This window comes from Porites lutea, chromosome 6 (assembly GCF_958299795.1).
Source record: "Porites lutea chromosome 6, jaPorLute2.1, whole genome shotgun sequence".
NCBI classification, from domain to species: Eukaryota; Metazoa; Cnidaria; class Anthozoa; order Scleractinia; family Poritidae; genus Porites; species Porites lutea.
The window spans coordinates 21917305-21938818 of NC_133206.1; the positions used below are offsets into that span (position 1 = coordinate 21917305).

Here is a 21514-nt window from a genome sequence, read left to right on the forward strand (position 1 = left end):
TTTACAAATCGACAAATATTAACGCCAATATGTGACTACGGCAAAGAAACCTTTCTCCACCACTGACATATTTCCATCGGTCGCTGTACGTGCATATAAAAGTTACATGCGACAACTTAGCAAATGCAGCCACGTCGTTACCGCAGCATTTCTTAATCATAATAAAGTCCAGAAAACAGATCTTAAACCACTGCGGTTTGTAAAATGTGAATGAAGTCCTCCATTACAATAGCTGCCAGTCCGTCTGTAACAACGAAATTCTTACGGATCGGCTCAACAAAATATAGCGGCGTACAGTCTGATGTTCAATTAATTTCTTCTTCTATAGTAAACAAACCATGAACGTATTTTTTCATTGTACGTTCGCTTGAATAAATGTTGACTTTTCCTGTAAAACAGCTTTCATAAGTTATCATATAATGAGTGCAAAAACTCCTGTTTTGAAGTGCTGCTGTTTGTTGTTTGACTGAACTGAGTTTTGAGAAAGTTCGGCGCTATTAAATCGTGAGTCATGATTGGCTTATGATGACTTTAGAGAGAAGACATGACTTGATCACGGTACTAAAACCATATTTTTTACCTAAAAGACTCCATTCTACTAAAAGTTACTTTATAAAAGCAATAGACCACACTTTCTATGAGTTTACCGGCGTGATAACCCACTTGGGATGTTGGGAGAACACTCGAAAAGCTTGTAAATCACTCGCCTTCGGCTCGTGATTTACAAGCTTTTCTCGTGTTCTCCCAACATCCCGCGTGGGTTATCACGCCGGTAAACCCATAGAAAGTGTGGTCTATTGCTTATTAAACCGAACGCAAGGCGGGCTATTTGAAACTTGTTTACGTGTAACATATTTAATATTTTTATTATTCTTAAACAAACTTTTAGACAGAAGGAGTCACAAAATCTAAGGGTTTTTTACCCTGGTATTGAAAAAGTATACAGCTGGCATTGTTACATTTTACCCATTTGAACCAAAAGCACACAAATCGATTATTAAACTCTCGCAAAAGATTGATAAATTAACAGTTGATTGAACCAAAACGGTTCGTTATACAGCCGTTTTTGGGTGCGATGCTGGTGATTTAAAAAATTCTATTTTGTAACTTTACGCCAGAAGAATATTTTAAATTCTTTTCATAAAATTCTTCAAATCCACGTACTCACGGTAGTTTGATTTTGTTTAGGAAAATTTATCGTTGCCAGTTGTTTTGAAAGCTAAATTCTTCAAGTGAGGTATAAATTATAGCTTATTTAAGACATGCAGCGCATTCTTGTAACTAAAAACGCTTTATTTAAAGTATGAAATTGTCATATTTTGAACTAACATTAGTAGATTCCAGATACTACTACTGTTGTCGCTATCTTGTTTTTGTAGGTGCTTATTGAAAATTAAAGATAACATGATTTCAAGCTTTTCTGTTTAAACGCTCTAAATCCCGGCCTTGTGTGGGCGAGTTGTCCTTCTGATGATATATTAATCGTATTAATCGTGGTGTTTTACTTACCGAGGTAAAAATGGTCTCCCATAAGGTTGCTACCCAGGAGTACTTGCCGCGTGCCACGCGTCTTTTTTGCGGGAAATTTAGGGCCTGTTTACATTGAGATGGGGGACCCCAGGTAGGTTAGGTAACCCGCTTAGGTGAGGTAACCTGCCTGTTTATATAACCTCTCATTTCAATTTGTTCACGTTTACATGACAGATTGATTGAAAGATTATATTGACAGGCGGGTTACCCCACCTAAGTGGGGATCACCTACCTGGGGTCCCCCACCTCCATGTAAACAGCCCCTTAACAGCCACTGTATTGACTTGTTGTTTTTTCAAGGGGATAAACAGCAAATGACCGAATCTCATGCGAAGAAGGCTCAAACGGGATCATTACGTTATAGTAAGGATCTCACAAAGCATGCGCACACACTATTCACGCCTTTACGCCATAATAACGACCGAGGTTTACCTTCCTCACACCCAATAAAAACTTGATAAATGAATGACATGGAGGGGAAACCTAAAACTGTTATTTCCAGGTTAATAACTAGCAGTAGCCATTGGCTAGGAAGTGTGGGGGAAATCGCCTTCATACGTAGGTGAATGCCTTTACTGCGGGTTATATAAACAAGACTCATGTAGTTATTTAATTCAACAAGTTTATTTGCAGTTGCTTAGATACAATTAGCCTGCAATATTTCTCGATCGATCAGCGAGAAAAGACGTTTGTATTTTATTCGCCGGCAAAGATACATTGAAACAGGTTATGCGGATATGAAGTCATACACGAAGTCTTGTTATTCAATCGAATATTCAATCCGTGTTCAATGACCAAAGGCCGTTGATATGCGATACAAAATAATGAAACAGTTAAATTACCACCGGAGTTCAAAGCTTATTAACTCTTTCGGATGGCAGGCGACACAACATGCTTGAAAACTTATAAAAATATAAAGCCCTAAAAAACCATGCACTGTAGTGAAATCTGAATAAACTTTATAATTTACATCGATCTCTAGATTTTGCTAACGCTCGTATCTTACCGAAAACTTGTACCGCACTAAGCTGAGATCAGGCTCTACTTTTATCTTCCTGGGTAAATAGATTCTAGGCCGGCAAGGCGAATCGAAAGGTCGCCCATTTAGTGCAGTACTTGTGTACCTGAATTACGTGTGCCGAATCGAATGTGTAATAATGATTGTTGAAACACTTGAATGTGCATTCTAGTGATTGTACTGTGACATCAGACGTACCTTGAACTCAACACAAGGGCCTTCGATGCAACATACCATTCATACCATGCATATTAGTCGGTACAACAGAGGAATGTGAACAGATCGAGAAAAATCTCGCTATACAATGAAAAAAGTGCCGCTGACCAAGAATAGGTGGCGGGCTCTTTCGTCGACCGCAATTACAAATGTTTACAGTTGTGTCATTATGTTAAGCTCAAATTTATGCAAATGGTTAGCATACTTGAGACTAAGAAAACTAGTGTACTCTTCTGTGGTAAGCCCAAGGGGCCCTAAGCCTGTAAGTCTGTAATACCCTTACCCATTTTTGCCCTTTTGCCTCTCATACGATGAAAAAAAAGTCACCACAGACGAATACTAAAACTGATTTTATCTCAACTGTTTATCGAATAAGTGGTACTTTCCTGTGGTAATGCATATAATTCCGCGCCAGAAAGTTCTCTTTCTTGTTTAGAGTTTGTCCATTTTGTAGTTCAGTTTAATCTTAGTATCCAGTTTTACTTTCCCTTGTCTAGAACTTATTATCACACTTTACGATGTACCCGTTACAAAGTAATATAAATTTGAACCAAGGATGCAAGTAAACCACGAGATATGAATTCATTCAGTCCAAAGCATTTTAATGTGGTGCTAGCTGTTGCAAAAGGCACAAGCCTTAAGCTTTGATTAAAATCCTTATAGTCCGGGAGCTAGGGACGTTTTGCCTAACCCTGAGGACAGAAAGGTTTGACGATGGATTTTGATAGATTAAAGCACCCTCGTTCGTGGTTTCAAGTTGTGGTATACATTTTGCGTTATGGCTGTGATTTTAACACTCGACCACAGTGAAAATGAATTAAAGGAAATTCTAGAAAATTTTTTGCCCACACTTGATTAAAAGCCTCCCCATATGTAATGCCACAAACATTTTCCATGCTCCTTGCCTTGACAGTGTATCTGCCAAACGGTAGAAAACTATTGAAAAAAGTAACACTGATCAAATGTGGAATACTCTGAAGTATTGGTGGGATTGTACTTGTAAATAAGCGCCTTCTCTTCCTCCTCTTCAGTGGAAAACTTGTGCGTGTTACCTCGAGCTGAGAAGAGAATACAGAATACAACTGCACTGTAATTCCAAAGTTATACTCACTCTCCCGTCCCCAAAGATAGCTATCACCTCGCGCTATAGCTTTAATATGCAGACACATTCCTTTGCGAATCAAGTTGAGTCCACCCCAATCATTTTCCCAACTCAATCTAAAACTATAGCCTAAAGCATGCGAGTGTATCTTAACTGATAAAAACGCTCACATCATCATCATTGCTTTTCGAGCTAGAAGACGCATAAGCGGGATGTTTCGGTGAGAGACAAGTTCGTTCCTGGTTATAATTGCTCACGACTTTACCACTTTGAGAGACAAAGTCGCGCAAAGTCCTTCGTGAGAGTGGATCTTACGAAAACAGACTGTAAGAATGGAGTTTTACTAATGTTCGCGGGTCGCGGTTGCGGGTTGGAAGTCGCGGGTGCGAGTTGGATGTCGTGGATGCGAGTCGAAAGTCGCGGGTGCGGGTTTCGATGTCGCGGGCGGGAAAATGATTTTGCGTGAAACTTAAGTTAGAAGAATATGCTAGGTGTGTTACTATTTATACCTTGATTGACGAAGAAGTTGGCCATGTACTGCCCTATGCGAATGGCATCTGGAGAATGATCAATGGCTTCTTTAGGCTCCCATTCGAACTGACTTTTTTCCGGATGCCACTGGGTCCCAAAAAACGGATACTTCTTACCTGTGGTTTTGTAATGAAAAAGAACGCGCAATGTAATGAACAAGAACGCCCATTCCCCGATTGGTTACTTCAAGGTCACATGACATCTAGCAAGAAAGTGCTTCCCGCCTAAAATGTCTGAGTGGGCGTCACTACTCGTATCTGCGCCCTACCATTCAAGCGTCTGTGAAGACTCGACTTCGCGAAGCTATATCTTTGTTAGTTTGCAATAACTCACTCTTAAACTTGGTAACTTGACTGATTTAACCATCTGGACCGAATTGTTCAAAGCTGGGTTAAAATAACCTATTGTTAGTGCGAGATTTGAATTCAGATTTGAAAGCTTAAAAAGCATTTCAGTTTTAATTCTTTTTGTCTATAAGTTGATGATTGGATGCTCTGAAAATAACAGAGAAAACTGATTATCCGAGAAACTACTTTTGAAGCGCTAATCGGCCTTCGAACAACTGGGCCCTGGTCATAGTTAAAAGTTGAAAAAAATCGTGGAATGGTGTATTTTCCTTCTCCCCCCCCCCCCCCCCACTTATCTGTTTAAAGCACATGCTAAAACCCCGCCTGTACATCCACCCTCTCTATATTCTCCCACTAAAACGTCTTCTCGATAGAAGACCAACCTCGCACGGATTCAATTGGAATCTCAAATCCAGTAGTGACTGTAGGAGTCGTTATTTTGTTACTGTACCTTCAATGGTGGAGATAAATTCCAAGCCTTTTCTGTCTTTGTTAGTTGAAAGAACATAAAAGAATTCAGAAATTTTCTTGTCTGCCCAGAATTTCTGCAAAAAAACGACTTTATATTTTTCAAAGGCCCTTTTTGAGGGGCTTATTTTTGGAGGGGCTTATATTCGGAGGGGCTCAAAAGTACGGAGAGAAATTTGCGTTTCAAAATCGATTCACTCTGTATTTGAGGGCAATTTCCAAGTGCAAGCTCCCCAGGGGGCTTATATTTGGAGGGGCGACTTAACGGAGAGTTTTTTGCGTTACGAGTTTGGGGGGCCTATATTTGGAGGGGCTTACTTTCGGAATTTTCGGTATTGAACATGTTTAATCTGTGTCTCGCAAACCTAAAAGTCCTGGGGACGAGGTTGTTGTTTTGCCACCTCAATTTTTCCAAAATGAGGGAGTGATATACTATTTCACAATAACTAAATTATTTCTCGCGCGCTAATTGGCTGATTTTTATGAGCAATAGGAGAACAGACACATAAAATTTTAACTTATGCAAGACACGCTCATTTGCCGAGCGAATTCTGATGGTTTTCTTTAGTTTAGTTTCGCAAAAGATTCACTTTCTGTCTAGTAAGAAAAATCGCCAGAGTGCTGATGCAAGACTTGCATCCTGTCTAGATTAAAAAGCTCAAGCAGAGGAAACTGAACAAAAGCACTTGACTTCTGAAGCCGGAGACAACTTGCTAGAAATTGTAGAGCATAATAGGACAGCTGCCCTATTACGCTCTACAATTTCTACAGCTGTCCTATTATGGCTCTTGACGTAGTTCATATAGCTGAATGGCGTTCAGGAGGAAATACAAGACTTGAACTGAAGTAAACAACAGGTACACCGTCAATTTCTGTTCGTACTCTTCGGTTAGCAACTTTTCAACACTCATGCTTGGCTAGCTGCTCTGCAGACAGCTCAACCGTATATCGCTTCGACAAGTTTACCACTTTATACTACCCCAAAATGCCTCCATTTTTCGTGACTAAACATCGCTGATCTCATTCGAGTTCTGAAGTTTGGAAAACAAGTAATTCCTAATTTATGCGGGGCAGTGGCGTGACTCAACCCGTCAAATTTTAATGGTCGTTTTCCCGCTAGAGACGGATTACCGTATTTATTCGATTAACCGCCCTGGGCGCTTATTAAATTTTTGGACTTTGAGAGTGGGCGCTTATTCGAGGCTGGGCGCTTATTAAATTTTCACCATTTTTAGCAAGTGAAGTGTGTTTATTTTGCAACAAAACAATAAATGCTAATACCAAAACGCGAAGAGGTAGCAAAGCAAGGTTTCTGTAAAATACTCTGAAGAAAGCTCCGTCCTCGGGGAAGTCTCTTATTAGAATTTATTCACTCAAGTGGGTGGGGTGGGGGTGAGCGCTTATTTGAGTTTGATTGGGAGGAGGAGGGGTGGGTGCTTATTCGAGGTTGGGCGCTTATTAACTTTTTCTACCTTTAGGATGGGCGCTTATTCGAGGTGGGCGCTAATTCGAGTTTGGGCGTTTGTTCGAATAAATACGGTATGAACACTTTCCTCATTTATGCTATCTAGCGTAACTCAGTTTTTTAAAATATTGGGTTATGCTAGATTCTTATGTGAACTGGTTTTTATTTTGTATTATTAGTTTTCTATTTTTTTAAATATTAATGATTTATAAATTTGTCGAGTATTTTTAACGAGAGCCTCTGGCATGGATAACTAGCAATCACTGAAATTCTACGTCTTCTACATATAAAGAATTATTATTATTATTATTATTAATTCATGATTAATCTACTTGTGTTGTTTGGCTGTACAGGATTATCACAAAAACATTTTTGTCTGGTACCTACCTCTACAGGAATACATTTTATGTGGTTGTTCAAAGTAACATTTTGTTCTTTGAGGGTTTTCATGATATCTGCAGGTGCTGAACGAAACATTTTGCTGTGGCAAGCATCTATAATGAAACAAAAGCAATATGTCCCATTTTCCAATCGCTGATCGAGTTCTCAGCCTTCACTTTTTTGTCAACCAACCTGTAAGTGACTAATAGTTAAAAAATTATATGAAAACGTAGCGTAACCCTTGTCACTGTGCTAAGCTGCTAAACTCTATACTCCTTGACCAACTGGCTCTCTCTCTCTCTCTCTCTCTCTCTCTCTCTCTCTCTCTCTCTCTCTCTGATGTTTCGCATTTTAATAATGTGCGCTTCCAGCAGAGAAGTGAGAAGGTCGCATCGCTCAGTGGTCAGCGCGTTGGACTCACCATCTGGCGGCTCCGGGTTCGAGTCCTTCCGCCCAGTTGCTGTATTTTCTCTGTTTCGCCCAGAGTTTAAATCCTAGCTTAGTCATGTAAACAGCCAACTGGTTGCCTCTTGCAGGTTGGGTTGTTAATCGTGTTATGTACTGTTTGGATTATTTGTTCTTAATTATTTGAGTAAAGTGCCTGTAAACGAGAAGCACTTTCCACTTGTAACAAACTTTTATCCTTTTGACCTTCCAGGAGTGAAGGGTTGTGTAATAATCATGAGGTGTCGAAAATAAGTATGGCGTCTCCACTTCAGTCACCTTAATAAATGATCATGACCAAAGGAACCTCCCGTAAGCGACCACCCAAAATGTAAAGACTGAATGGTCGCTTACGGGAGGTGGTCGTTTACAAGAATCTAACCCTGTTGGATTCTTGTAAATGACCACCTCCCGTAAAAAGGGGTCGCGGTTGCTGACAGGAGGTGGTCATTCACTAGAGGTTCCAACTGTAAGGCTTTGACTGTGAAAATTTTGGTGTTTTGGATTGGTGGTTGTTTATGGGAGGTGGTCGTACGTGGAGGTTCGACTGTAAGAGAAGTACAAACCTGACATACTTAAAACCGTTCCTTAGCCTTGCTACCTATGTTACCTGATGTAAAATCCAGCGGTATGGAATAGTTCTCGGCGTCACACGATGTTAGTATTTCGTCCTGGTCTTTGTCGCTTGTTAAAACGTTTAACATTTCAAACCCAAGACAAGCTCCCCACAGCGGAAATCTGTCTCCAGAGTCACAGGCCTAGTGTCGAAGCATCAATCAATCGATCAATCCTACCATCAATCAATTAATCTTTCAATCATGCATTCAATCAATCAATTAATCCTTTATTCATTCGATCAATTAATCAATGATTGATTCAGTCAATCATTCATTCAATCGGCCAATTAATTAATCAATCATTCAATCAATCACTCATTTTATCATTTAATCAATCAATCGTTTACTTATCCACTTAACGCGACCGTCTAATGAGCTAAAAGCTTGTTCAAAATACGTACGTGAAGTATATTAATTATCTGCAAATTATTACGAAACTTAGTACATCCTTAAAACAGCTGCAGATAATGATCATTATAAGAACTAAAGATATCTAACATAGTTAATAATATTAATGCTATATTCCTAATCGTCGGTGTAAACTTGGAAAGCTTTTGCTCGGGTGGAAGTGAATTCCAGATGTAAACGACTTTGTAAGTGGAAGAGCTCTTCGACCGGTTGATACCAAACCAGGGCATGGACAGATTTAGAACGTCGTCCAATGCACCCAATTTGAGTGGGATGATCGTCTAAGTCAATAACCCCCGACCCACGGATAAAAAAAAGGCGGCGACAGACTTCAGACTTTTCCGGCATCAGGGTTTTCTTACTTATCCTATCCTTCTCATGTCACCAGGATCGGTTATCGTTTCACCCCCAGAGGAGGAGTAAATTTCGTGGAACACCTCTTCATGACACAAAGAAAGAGAAGTGACCGAACCCTACCTTTTCTGCAAAATCATTTAGAATTGTCCTCTACTGAGATAACTGATCATAACTACAGTCAGTCATACTTGCACCCCAACCGGGAAATATACTCCCTGGGAGCAACATCTTTACGGATAAGTAGATAATTTACTATATCCTACTTTTATTGCCAGCACATAACGAATTTTAGAAATAGTGAGATTATCAGATTAAGCCATCCCGTTTCCCTCTCCAGGATCGCGGAGGGGAAATACACTCCGTGGGGAATTACCAGATTAACCGTACCTTTACTGCCAGATCGTAAAGAATTTTTCCTGTCGTAAGATAACCAGAGTCAGCCAGGCTTGCACCTCCTCCGGGAAACAAAACTCTGTGAGAGAAAATATCCAACGATGTAATGTTAAAACTTTTATTAGTTTCTCACACTTAAAAAATGAATACAACTAAATATGAATTAGGTAAACCCACTACAAGACTAAAAACACTGAACATCCAACAGATTGCATTGCACACTTCTAAATTTACAGCTACTAATTTTACAAAATGCCATTGATACCTTTACAATGTCCGCCTAAAACAGAAAAAAAGTTTAGTACATACAGACACTATTACCTGAACACTATCATAAATAAATTAAAGCAGAACCTAACAAACTCAAAAGATTCTGCCAATTTTTTGTTCCGCCCATTTGCTATAGAGCTTTTTCACTCGCGTGGCCTGCATCTATGAATTTACTTAAATTTATTGGAAAAAAAGAAAACGTTTACAACTCCCACAGGACTGGTTTGGGACCCCAACATGGCCGCCGTTTCATTGTTTTGAAACACCAATATGGCCGCCGTGACGTCACGTGAAAACGCTCTATTGTTTTTTCCACTTGGCTTTAACGACTCGTATCCGAGGATAATTGATTTATATAGTTGAAAATTTAGACTATAATCATAATGTTATTACTTAAAATTTAAGTATATGATGAAATCAATTTTATTGCTTTTTCATTTTTACGTACCCATTTACAGAGTTGAACAACTCTTCCAGCTCCTCTTTAGAAGAATCAATACTTCATAGGCTTGTTAAGGAAATTGCTATGTTTCTGATACGTTGATAACTTATACAGTTAAAGTAGGAAGGTTTTCAGCTCATAAATGTTCTTTTAGCTTATCTGAGAATAGCTTATTGATAAAAAGTGGTGTATTCGTGAGTTGGTAGTCAAAAGTACGCATCATTTTCCTTTCCGTATGATAAACGTTTTGCTACAATCAATAATCAACCTCGGAAATATTTGCTGACCTGTGGGTCACCCCCGTTTATGTTCGGTAGTTTTAGGATAAGATTGCGTAATCCTCTTATAATAAGTCTTTTACAGTGTGCGCTGCCGTCGTTTGTCTTTTCGCGTCGCATTACACATACCACTTGTATAGCTGAGAGTGAGGTTATTACAGGAGCTATCGCTCGTCAAAACATCAAGGGCTAGGTCTGAGATTTCCCTGTAATGGCCTCACTTTTGGCGGTTAATAACTGGTATTTAATTTGACAGTTCCAGCCCGCCGCGCCTATTATGTAGTGTGAGTGTTAAAAAGGATACCGTATTGGCACAACACGGGCGCCAGCACTTTCGATAAACTTGACATAGGATGCTGCTATATAGGACTTTCCGTATTTAGAAAAATAATCCGAGCAGTCCAACGACAGTATCCCTAAAAAGGAATATTTTGATAGTATTGAAATTTCAGGTACTCTAAGTAGTGATTTTGCAGGCTCACTGGCTAATTGGAGTCTGTCAATGGCGCCATATATTTAACGAAAATTTTGCGTTGATGACGGAATAGTTCCGTCTCTACAAAAACTTAAATTTTTATTATCTTTGCCTCGAGAGTTTGTTACTCAATAGGCCAATTGAACGTCAGTCATTTCAAGTACCGTCACTAGACTACAACTAACTGCACAATTCTCTTGTAGTTTGCTTTTATTTATATCAAATTACAGTGCGACTACTCGAACCGGGCATTTGGATGAAGTTTATCCAATCACGACGTTTTTTGAAAACAAAAGATTCTGAATGAATTTTTTTTTTTTTGCAGATGGACCAATAAAATTCAAAGTTCAACTATGCAACCGTTGAAAACTTCAAAACCATTTGAACTTACCTGACCTCTCAGGAAGCAGCCCTCAAATTTATGAATGTCATTGGTCCGTTTGCAGAAAAACTTGACAACCTTTTATTTTCAAAAACGTTGTGACTGGATAAGCTTCTTTTAGGTGTCCTGGTTTTAGTGTTTGCACTTTAAGCATTTTTTGCATAAAGCAGTAAGGAGCAAAATGCATGAAGGATTCTTCCCATGACGACACTGAAGTACGATGTCCTCTTGGTTACGGTCTAATAGGAGCTGATTACATGAGCCCGGCCAGCCAGCTGGTTTCCAGAGCTGGCTGGCTGGCTTTGCCAAGATTACAGCACTTTTACAAAATGCACCAAAACTGATAAACTCTGTGATTACTTGACAGTCGAGCCAGTCCGATTAGCTAAAATCGCCGTATTCTGATGCTTAGTACGTATGGGATAAAAGTCATCACGCCAAATCGAAAAAAACTCAAAATCACAAGGTTTGAATTTGGTCCCCTTTTGAAAATCAGAGGTTCTTTGGAATTTGTAAATGGCCGCCTGTTGGAAAGCGTTGCCCCAAATGTTCCTTGAAATCGTTTGTGTCCAAGAATATAAACATTATAAATTTTTTAGCATCTTCTGTCACTTCCTTTTAAAAGACTAGAATTAAGTCCGAAGGTAATTTCATGTTTAAACTAATTCTTTTGGACGGTAGAATTATGATTCATATCAGATGTTTCTCAGCTAAGTGTTCTTTTAGGAAATGCGCGGCGATGTTTAAGAAAGTCGCTTTACCGCAATTCAGCTTATTCCTGTGAGATATACAAACAATGGTTAGTTGGATGCGAGTGTATACTAATGCATGGCGCACTAAAAACAAATAAGTCTTTGTTAACATTAAATGTACTAGAAGTTAAATCATCGCTGTTTCTCAAATTAACATGATTTGCTGACTACCCGAAATGACTAGTCTAAGACCATTTACAAGTTTCAGTTAGTTCTACAGAAAATCTTAGCTTGTCTTATACATTACGTTTAAGGAAAGTCTTGCAATACTCGGAATTGACACGAAAGAATTAATACGTGTTTTTAGAAGAATTGTTATTGCACAAATTTTTCTGGTATTACCTCAACGTTGCTTTCATTTTCTCTAAACTGAATATGACAATTGTTCATCAGATGCGTACGAAAGGCCTCCCATCTTCTTACCTTGATGTCTTTTTTTTCAATTAGGCAATTTCTACTTACTTACCAATAATAGGCCTGTCGTTCACTGGTTTAATGTCGCATTCCTTTTTGGTCACAGAAAAAAAGCTTCCCATTTTGCAGTTTCCTAGCTCCTCCCTCTGCTTAACGTTGTCGAGCTTTTTTGTGGTTATGTGTGAAAAACAATCCTCTGGCTTTCGCACCCAGTTGTATTACTGCGTATTATTCACTGACCCAAACAGATATATCTTTAGTAATACTGATATTAATTTATTCAACTGGCAACTTTACAAATTTGTGTAGATTAGCAGGTAACGTTAAGAAATTTTCAATACCCACACTTTGTCAAAGGAAAATGGGGGGATTAAATTATACCCTCAAACCAAACAGAATTGTTCGCGAGTTAGACAGCTACTTACAGGGTAATTAAAATATATAAAGGATTTTACAAACGACTGTTCATGACATAACCAACAAAATTCTAACAAAAGATGCTAACACAAAGGCAGTAACTAATCTGCTTTTTATCCCAACAAAAAGCGACTTCACGCCCTCTTACATTTTCTTAAGTTCATCAGTCTGTTCCTGTTGACCAAAAATTATAAAAAAAATTGTAAGTTGAACTTGGATTCACCAAAAGAGCATAAACAAGCCTTCCTTGGTTCTTTTACATTTTGTACACTAGATTTACCTTATAAATTTTACATGCTGGACATTTTGTCTGGCAAAAGCAGGAATTACGTGGAGTAATTTATCGCGTTATCTCTTGTAATGTTTACTCATTGGTTTTACGGTATATCAATATGCTAGTGTCGGGTGGCAAATGGTAATTAAGTCGATTTTAAGCCAGAAAACTAAATTGGCTTCGGATTCCCAACCAAACAAAATAACGCTCATTTGCAACGCTGGCCATGACCATTATGATTTTATACAATAATGGACCTGTTTTCAACCGCTAATAACATATCCCCAAACCATTATAACTAAACCTGTCTTATTTTTGGGACAAAAAACTAGTAGTTCCTAGCATTTAAATGATTACAGTTGGAATAGTGCAGAATGCATGGCAGTATCAGACGGCTGGTCAAGTCAATTTTACACAATTTAAATACTCCATGCATGAAGTTTTGCCCAAGATCAAAACAACAATTGCTCCAGGGTTAGTAGATACATTATGCTCGAAAATTTGAGCATTATGCTTTTTAGCGTCATTAAAATTATGCTCGAGAAGTAACACTAAATGCTCGACTGATCCTACCCAAACGGCAATTTAAGAATATTATGGTATGTTTTGCTGTGACCTATACTATGACTATGCCTTCTGACCCTTTAGTGGGTAGAACCTCTTCATCAAGGAATAACAATATTCGAGCTGTTGTTGAGATAGTGTTCAAAGCAAATTACTAAGTGATGTGAGTAATCGAAGGCGGGATTCATGGATAGCTCTTGATGTTTAGATACTAGATGTAGTTCAGTTCCTAATAGTTTCGATTCTTGCGCCTGCACCCACTAACCGCAGCAGGAGACTGTTCCTTTCTTCTAAGTTCCAAAACAAACTCCACTTCAAAAAACACCTACCGCAGAATCTCTCATGTGAAAAAAAAAAAAAACTTGTTGAGGTCTTGCACTTTGCCTCTGTTTAAAAAAGAGGCACTGACTCGGTTCAACAAACACAGCTGCAAACAGTAGGTTCCAATGCTGAAAACCAACATTTCCAGATTCTAGTGCGTTGTATTAGATAAAATGCTGCCACACATTGATCGTCCCAACTCACTCGCTAATTTTGTTTGCACTCGTTCTTCTTCTTCTTCTTCTTTTTTACTTGCATTTTATATTTCAGCTAGAGAGTGTAAATGGACAGAGAGGAAAACGCCCAGCCTAGACCTTGAGATGTGTGAATTTCACCAAAGTTATTTCTAGTGCAAGTTAACGCTTGCAATGAATATGAAGTTGGCTCCTGGAGAGGACCGTAATTTTTTTTCTTTGTTGACAAGAGAGCATTCGACAGTCGCCATCACAAGATGCTGCATTGTTTGCTTTGAGGCAGACGCATTGAAAATGTGCGGACATCTCAGCAATTAGACTTCCGTTTAATTTGAGCCTCTAAAAATAACTTTTATTAATGAAATTCACATATCCCGGCTAATGCCCTAAGATTCCCTCTCTGCCCCCTTAATCTTTCTTGATTTTAGTTATCCAGTTGTTTGACTTTTTATTTGTATTTATTTTCTGGTATTGTTCATCAGTACATTTACCTGTATATAAATTATTTGGGTTCACTTTCATTACTCTTGTAAATTCAATTACATATAAATTTTGTTATGTATTTACGTATTAATATAAGTCACTGTCCAACTAGACCAGCCTTTGCTAATTCTAAGTAAAAGAAAAATTAATTTGTAACTGAAATATTTTGAGAAAATTGTTTATATTTCAAAAAATGAATAAGTGAGTGAGTGAGTGAATGAATGGATGAATGAATGAATGAACGAATGAATGAATGAACAAACGAACGAGTGAAAGGAGTAGCGAACGAAGGAACGAAGGAACGAACGAACCAACGAACAAGTTAACGAACTAACGAACGAAGGAACGAAAGACAATCGAAGTAACGAATGAATGTGGGGAGCAATGGTGGCGCAGTGGTGAGAGCACTCGCCTCCCACCAATGTGGCCCGGGTTCAAATCCCGCCGTCGACGCCATATATGTGGGTTGAGTTTGTTGTTGGTTCTCTCCTTTGCTCCGAGAGGTTTTTCTCCGGGTACTCCGGTTTTCCCCTCTCCTTAAAAACCAACATTTCCTAATTCCAATTCGACCAGGAATCAGGTAGACGAAGAACCACTATGTGGATGTGCTACCTGCAAATCGTTATTTATTTATTTATTTTATGAATGAACGAACGAACGGATCGATGCGCTGTAGAAGAAAAACCACTCTGTGGACGTAAGTACTAGGAATTCCTTATTTATTTATTTATTTATTTAGTACACCTTGTGATTAAATCAATCAATCAAAATCGAGTCGGAAAACTTGTAGCAGCAAAAGTGGTACACTAATCAGGGACACTTAATGATACTTTACTCCACTGCCTTTGGCGACAGCTCTCAATTCCTTAGGAAAAACAAAGTAAAAGTTCTGACCCGACAGTAGGCTGTTTTTAAGGCTGCTACGGCCAGTTTTCCAAATGTAACTAGCAGCGTAAACAGGGACCGAACAATAGTTAGTTGAACTAGTAACACTGTTGAAATCCTGCAAAACGTGAGGAGTCCGTGGGATTGTTCATGTATATCAGGACCCTCTTTTCCTCCTCTATGCTGGCAAACTTGTGAGAGTTGCATAATCTACCTCGATCCCTCCTCGGCAGTTTGATTTTGAAAATGCAATATCAGAGTAATCTCATTCTTCCTTGCGATGCCTTGTGATTGGTGAAAAATCTTGCTTTACTTCGTTAACCAGAAGTCAAAATTTCATCAAGACCCTACGTTCCCTCAATCCAAATGCTAATCTAAACCTATTAAGTTATTATTTTGTTATTTATTATTATTATTATTATTGCCTTTTTGCCGTTCTCGTTGCCGTCGCCGACTTCCTTGCTTAAGCTCCCTATTGTCTAGACTACGAGTAGTCCCCCATTTTTCCTCAGGCATATTAGAGCGAGCGAAACGCGAGCGCGCGTGAAAATCACCCCACGCGTGTCGCCTTTTCTCGCGTGAGTTGATTTTCACGCGCGCTCGCGTTTTGATCGCTCTACTATCCCTGAGGAAAAATGGGGGACTACTCGTAGTCTACCTACTGTCGGGATTCAAAAATTTGGCCTTGGAACCTTTAATCACCCTTTCCCAGACCAGAAACACCTCAAATAGACCTATTTTGCTAACTCAATGTTGTACCCAATTCTTATCTCCCGGGGATAAGATTCTTTGTGTATTGTATTTGCATTATAATGTGGCATTCACATTTAAATGATACCGAAATTCCTGAAACAAAAAGTTGTTTTATTCCCAAAAGGTTTGAATTGGGTACAACATTGAGTTAGCCGAATAGGTCTATTTGCTACCTCATCTCAGATTTAAGAGTTCGGTCATTGTACCCTAAGGGAGCGGGGGGCGGGGGGGGGGGACGCTCAATGGAAGTTTGGGTACAAGTCTGTCGCCGAACCCTTTAAATCCAGACCATGTTTAAGACAACAACTGCTCATGAGAAATTATGTGATCAATATGTCACGAGCATACCGACGAAGTTCCTCGTCAAACGCGAGAAAAAATCTCTGGTACCCAGGGTATCACGAGCAGGGACAAAGAAAAAATCTAATACCCGACAGGAATTGAACCTGACGTCCTTCCCTACACCAAGTCGCATGCTTAAACCAATGAGATACACATGTACGATCCGAAGGACTTGTCGGGTGAGCTGGGCTGTTGCCTGCTCGTTTTGTGTAAGACAAGGGGCCTTTTTTTATGACCCTGATCCCTTTCATTTTGCTTTCAGATTAATTATCATTTCAAACTAATATCATGGATTAGATTCTGTTGGAAGAAAGTTGTTTGTACCACAAAGGTAGACCGCTCGTCAACAGCCTTCACACACTTTTAATTTACAAATCGACCACAATTTTCCACGATCTACACTCTTATAGACCATAGAAATGACGTCATAAAATGTTCAAAACTCAAGTGGAACTACGAGCCGCAGGCTAGTGGTTTCACTGCAACGCTAAAATAGTAGAATTGTTCACTTTGTTAATGCCAAGGGCTCCCCCCCGGTACTATACCCTATCGCAGATGCTCAGAGATGGAGTGTGAAAAGGATGTGTATTATTTTTATAAGTTTTCTCTTCATTCCTGCACATGCAACCACACATCGTCATTAAAATCATGACGATAACAAGCGAAAATTGAAGACGAAAGGCACGGATATGGACAACGTTTGTTGTGCTCGTGACGACAAGTTGTGACCATGCAAATTGCAGTTGTGCGATATTTATATTATGAGTACTGTGCAAGAGGTGTGGTAATAAATTACCGGTATGATGTAACATACTCAACGCTTAGCGGATTAGCGGATACACTTCTCACGCGATGGAGATTTTGGCTTTCACGTGGATAGAAGATCAGTTAACTGATATGTTCACAAGGCTGTCACATTTTTTTTATTTGTTTCAATTCTAGTTGCCTTTCCATGAATAAAGTTTCTTTTTCACCTGCTTTTTGGGTAAGAATATATCAATTTATTAGTATAAAAAAATCATTTCAAAATGTAGTTATCCTATAAACGGCTTGGAGACTAAAATTTGATAGCATTTTGTTTTGAATGAGGGTATGGACATGACTTTCAATGCCGAGGAAAATTTATTCACAACGCTGGAAGGGCCCTTGACGAAAAGGTAGAGCACTTCACATATTAAGAGAATCAGATCTTTTCCTTCCATTATTACTCAAATTAAATTATGCAGTAGAATCCAAAATTCTAGAACCCCCGGTTTCTGGAACATCTTCCTTTTACTCTTAAAAACACTGGCTTTCTTTCCCTAGTCAAACACTTTGCGCATCATTATCAGTAGCCACCCTCCTGCAGAATGTTAAAAAAAATTGGGTATGAATAATACATTTTAGTAAAATCCAACTAGTCTACTATCAATGCTTTCGGTCTGATTGGTTAGGCTACTTCTAGGCTATATGTTATAGCCCACTAGTCGCGGGAAGGGCCGTCTTTGAAAACCAAAACAATTGCGGCTGAATCGGGATTTGCTAGCTAAAGTTGTTTTTTCTCGATATTTTTGACCAGCTAGTTGGATTTTAATAAAACAATTTTTCCTCTCGTCCTCATGGCCTCTGAGTCAATAGCCCATTCAGCCTTCGGCCTTATGGGCTATTGACACAGAGCCCATTCGCGCTCGAGGAAGGACTCGTGATATGTACCCAGGGTCCACATGGTGTACTCGTGCATCCGTGTTTACACCAAAATACGACAGATCTTACTAGTAATTTTACAGTTGAATTCACGTGTCAAGTCAAGCCAAGTCAACTTTATTTATCCACAGTTATTCTTTCAGGAGTCACAATATCTGAATATTAACATTAACACTTACTTCTCCCTAATACAATGTCGTACTATACGTATCCTAAAATGCTGTAAAAATGCCTGATATTTGACAAAGGTGCCTTTCTACCCATGTAATTAAAGGGCGAAATAATCGCGATAGAGATTAAACTGAAGAACGCGGATACGTTTCAGGGGCACCCAACGTCAATTTTTGGAAAGACGATTTGAGATCTAGAATTTTCGGAACATTTGTTGTAAAATTTCTTGCTTGCCTGCCTCTCCTAGGATTTTCGAACATCTAAATAATGGTATAATTGCCCATTTTTAACGGATTTTTTTACCCTGAAAAGGTCACCTAGAATTTTCGTAAGCCTTTTTTCTTGCTGAAATTTTCGAAAAGGTAAGTTTTGCTAGAATTTTGGATCACTAGACTTTCAGCTAGGAAATCCGAACAGATGAAACATTTTTAGGGGATAAAAATATGCCTATATCTACCGTTTAAATACTAAAATACGTTTAATAATGCTATGTTTAAGTGGTTTTGAACTATATTCTCGTTGGGTACCCCTGACGTTTTCGCCAAGGTCGCTATCGTAAAGATCTTCAATTTATGGATCACTAGACGATGTCAAAATGTGGTCAGGGCTGTGTTTTTTTTTTCATATTATTTTTAGAGTTGGGGGATACTCATATTGACACACCTACTTTATTTAATAAGCTTAGCAAGATGACATGAAATGTAAAATAAGTTTGTAATTTTGTAACGTTGTATTGCACTAATTTCGGTCTTTCTTCTTGTGCCATTTATGTAGATCTATCCTCTTTTTCCTTTCCTTGTCTTTTCTTAATCTCTTCCTATTTCTATATTACTCTATGTTTTTCTCTGTCCGCCTCGATTTACCAAGCTATTTGCGAAAAGAGAATGTTTGTTTGTACCGTGTATGTTTTAATTTAATTTAACCTAATTTGTAACTTCTATGTCGCCCCATGTAAGGGAATCCAGGACAGTCTTGGATTCTGGATTCCATGCTGTGGATTCCGGATCCCGGGTACTGGATTCCGGATTCCAGCACAGTGGATTCCGGATTCCAAAAAGAGGTGGATTCCATTTCTTTTCCCGTTTTAACGCTTTTCTTCGCACTTCGTTTTCGTGTTCGAATCTTGCTATATTAAAAGACGTTGTTAGAAGGCATAACAAGTTTGTTTTCTTTTCGATTTACAAAATTACTAGCCTCCCACGCAGACGTTCTTAGGGGTTCGTCACGCGTTCCCGTGACGAACCCCTAAGAACGTCTGCGTGGGAGGCTACAAAATTACGGGAAGAAATGTATTACAGTTCCCTAAGGGTTTATGGTATAATAATGAGGGGGACATTGGGGAACTGTCTACACCGCAGAAAAAAATAATAAACACCGCATCACCGCAAAAAAGCGTAGCGAAACACCGACATTGCAATTTAAAGTTTTGTCCTACGATTAATCTAATCGAAATCTCCATGTAATTAGGGATGGAGGATCTCGGAGCTGGTTAGTGATTGGTAGAGAGTGAGACTGACCTCAGGACTCTATTTTTCACTTAATCTACTTTTGTGAACTCTATTTTAAGCCATGCAGATAGAAAAATGCAGGCAACGCCTAGATTTAGCCAGTTATCCTTTTGTTTTGAAGTCTTTTTGCATAAAAAGATCATACAGATCATCCTACGCTCCGGGTATGAAAATGCAGTGAAATATTTATTATTTAATAAATTTTAACCGACGTTCCTAGGAGGGTGGAACTTGTTTTGGCTTCTTTTGGGTCGTTGTGGATCTTTTGTCGATTATTTTTGATCATTGTGGATCGCTTAGGTCGTTTTGTCTCTTTTTGCCTTGTTTCTCGTTTTATTAGTAACTGGCCAAATGAAAATACGCTATGGCGTGTGCAATTCCTTCTTTGCAAAGTCTTTGGTTCTCTTAACTAAAGAGTAGTTTTCCGTCTCACTAAAACTTGGAAAACCATTTTTATCTTATCCTTTAAGACTTTTTAAGACTCTCTCTCTCTCTCTCTTGAAGAGGGTAAAAAATTCTCGCGTAGAAGTTGACGCGTACTGCTTTGAGGTTTTAGCGCGCGCAATTATAATGAAATTCAAACTAACTGTTGCGTTGAATTTGATGTTAAAAAGAACAGAAACAACAAAAAATTAGTTGGTTCATACTTAGGATGTGCGTATAACCACGTTTTGTTAGAAAAAAAACTTCAAGGCTCTTTCAAATTCGTTGTTTAAGACGTCGAAAATTGAGGATTTATTTCGAGCATGCGCTCTTTCATCGCCTGTCACATTCCTGACAGGCAATAATCGAATTTGACCAGATCTCGCCTTCGGCTTCGTCAATAAGAGATCTGGGTCTGTAAGATGGTCTGGGGTCTCTAGGATCCATTTCTAACAAAAAAAAAAGTTACGGGCGAAACTGATCTCAGATCGGTCTAATTTCCAAAGGCGACCTCAATGTGAACGAGGCTTATTCAGGAGCACAACTGTAGAAAGATAACATGAAAAATCCGTCTGTTCCTCGACCGAGTCTGAGATGACTGAGAGATGAAGAGAGACTTGAGCGTTTCTGACGCGTTGGCTCGTTTTAAGCGTTTTACAACCATATAGCGCTCATTTATACGATATTTTCTCCACGGACGACGTAAACTTCATATCACATTCAATTATGATTGAGAAAAAACTCAATCTTTCGTTTATGTTTGTGACTCGCTTACCGCCAAGTTATAGTCCAGAGATCGACACATACGAAAAATCATGCAGCTTTGCCTTTGGCACGTTTAGATCTATCAGTCAGCTAAAAATTGGTATAAAATTTCACAACACAGTATTACACGTACCTTTCTCTCTCAACCTTTTGTTTTTGCTTGTGCATTCCCATAACGTTTTTGTTTTCTTTTTTAATAAAGTAGAAAAGAAAAATCCAACAGACAAAAAACTTCAAAAGGCTTGTCTCATCGATGAGGTGGCGAGATTTCACTCGAATGCCGGGGATGAATGAAAAAGACACCCACCGCGTCCTTGCACGAGATTACTTTAGTGACAGCTGATTGGTACGGTTCTGACAGTACCTACAATGAGGGACAAAAGTGTTGGCACACTTCCGTAAAATGGCCCCTTTTTGCATAGTGGATATACTTATCCCATT

The 21514-nt window shown here is 38.9% G+C and overlaps 1 protein-coding gene across 1 annotated transcript; it reads right to left on the reverse strand.

The window, feature by feature from the left end:
* Nucleotides 1-3326: 3326 nt before the first annotated feature.
* On the reverse strand, nt 3327-12492 carry LOC140941418 (gamma-glutamyl hydrolase-like). Its single transcript, XM_073390419.1, has 9 exons — nt 12343-12492; nt 10572-10683; nt 9996-10046; nt 9272-9356; nt 8113-8260; nt 7065-7171; nt 5196-5289; nt 4376-4513; nt 3327-3822 (listed from the first exon to the last, which is right to left on the reverse strand). The coding sequence occupies exons 1-9, from the start codon at nt 12410-12412 to the stop codon at nt 3701-3703; spliced, it is 927 nt and encodes a 308-aa protein (XP_073246520.1). The 5' UTR covers nt 12413-12492; the 3' UTR covers nt 3327-3700.
* Between the last annotated feature and the right edge of the window lie 9022 nt (nt 12493-21514).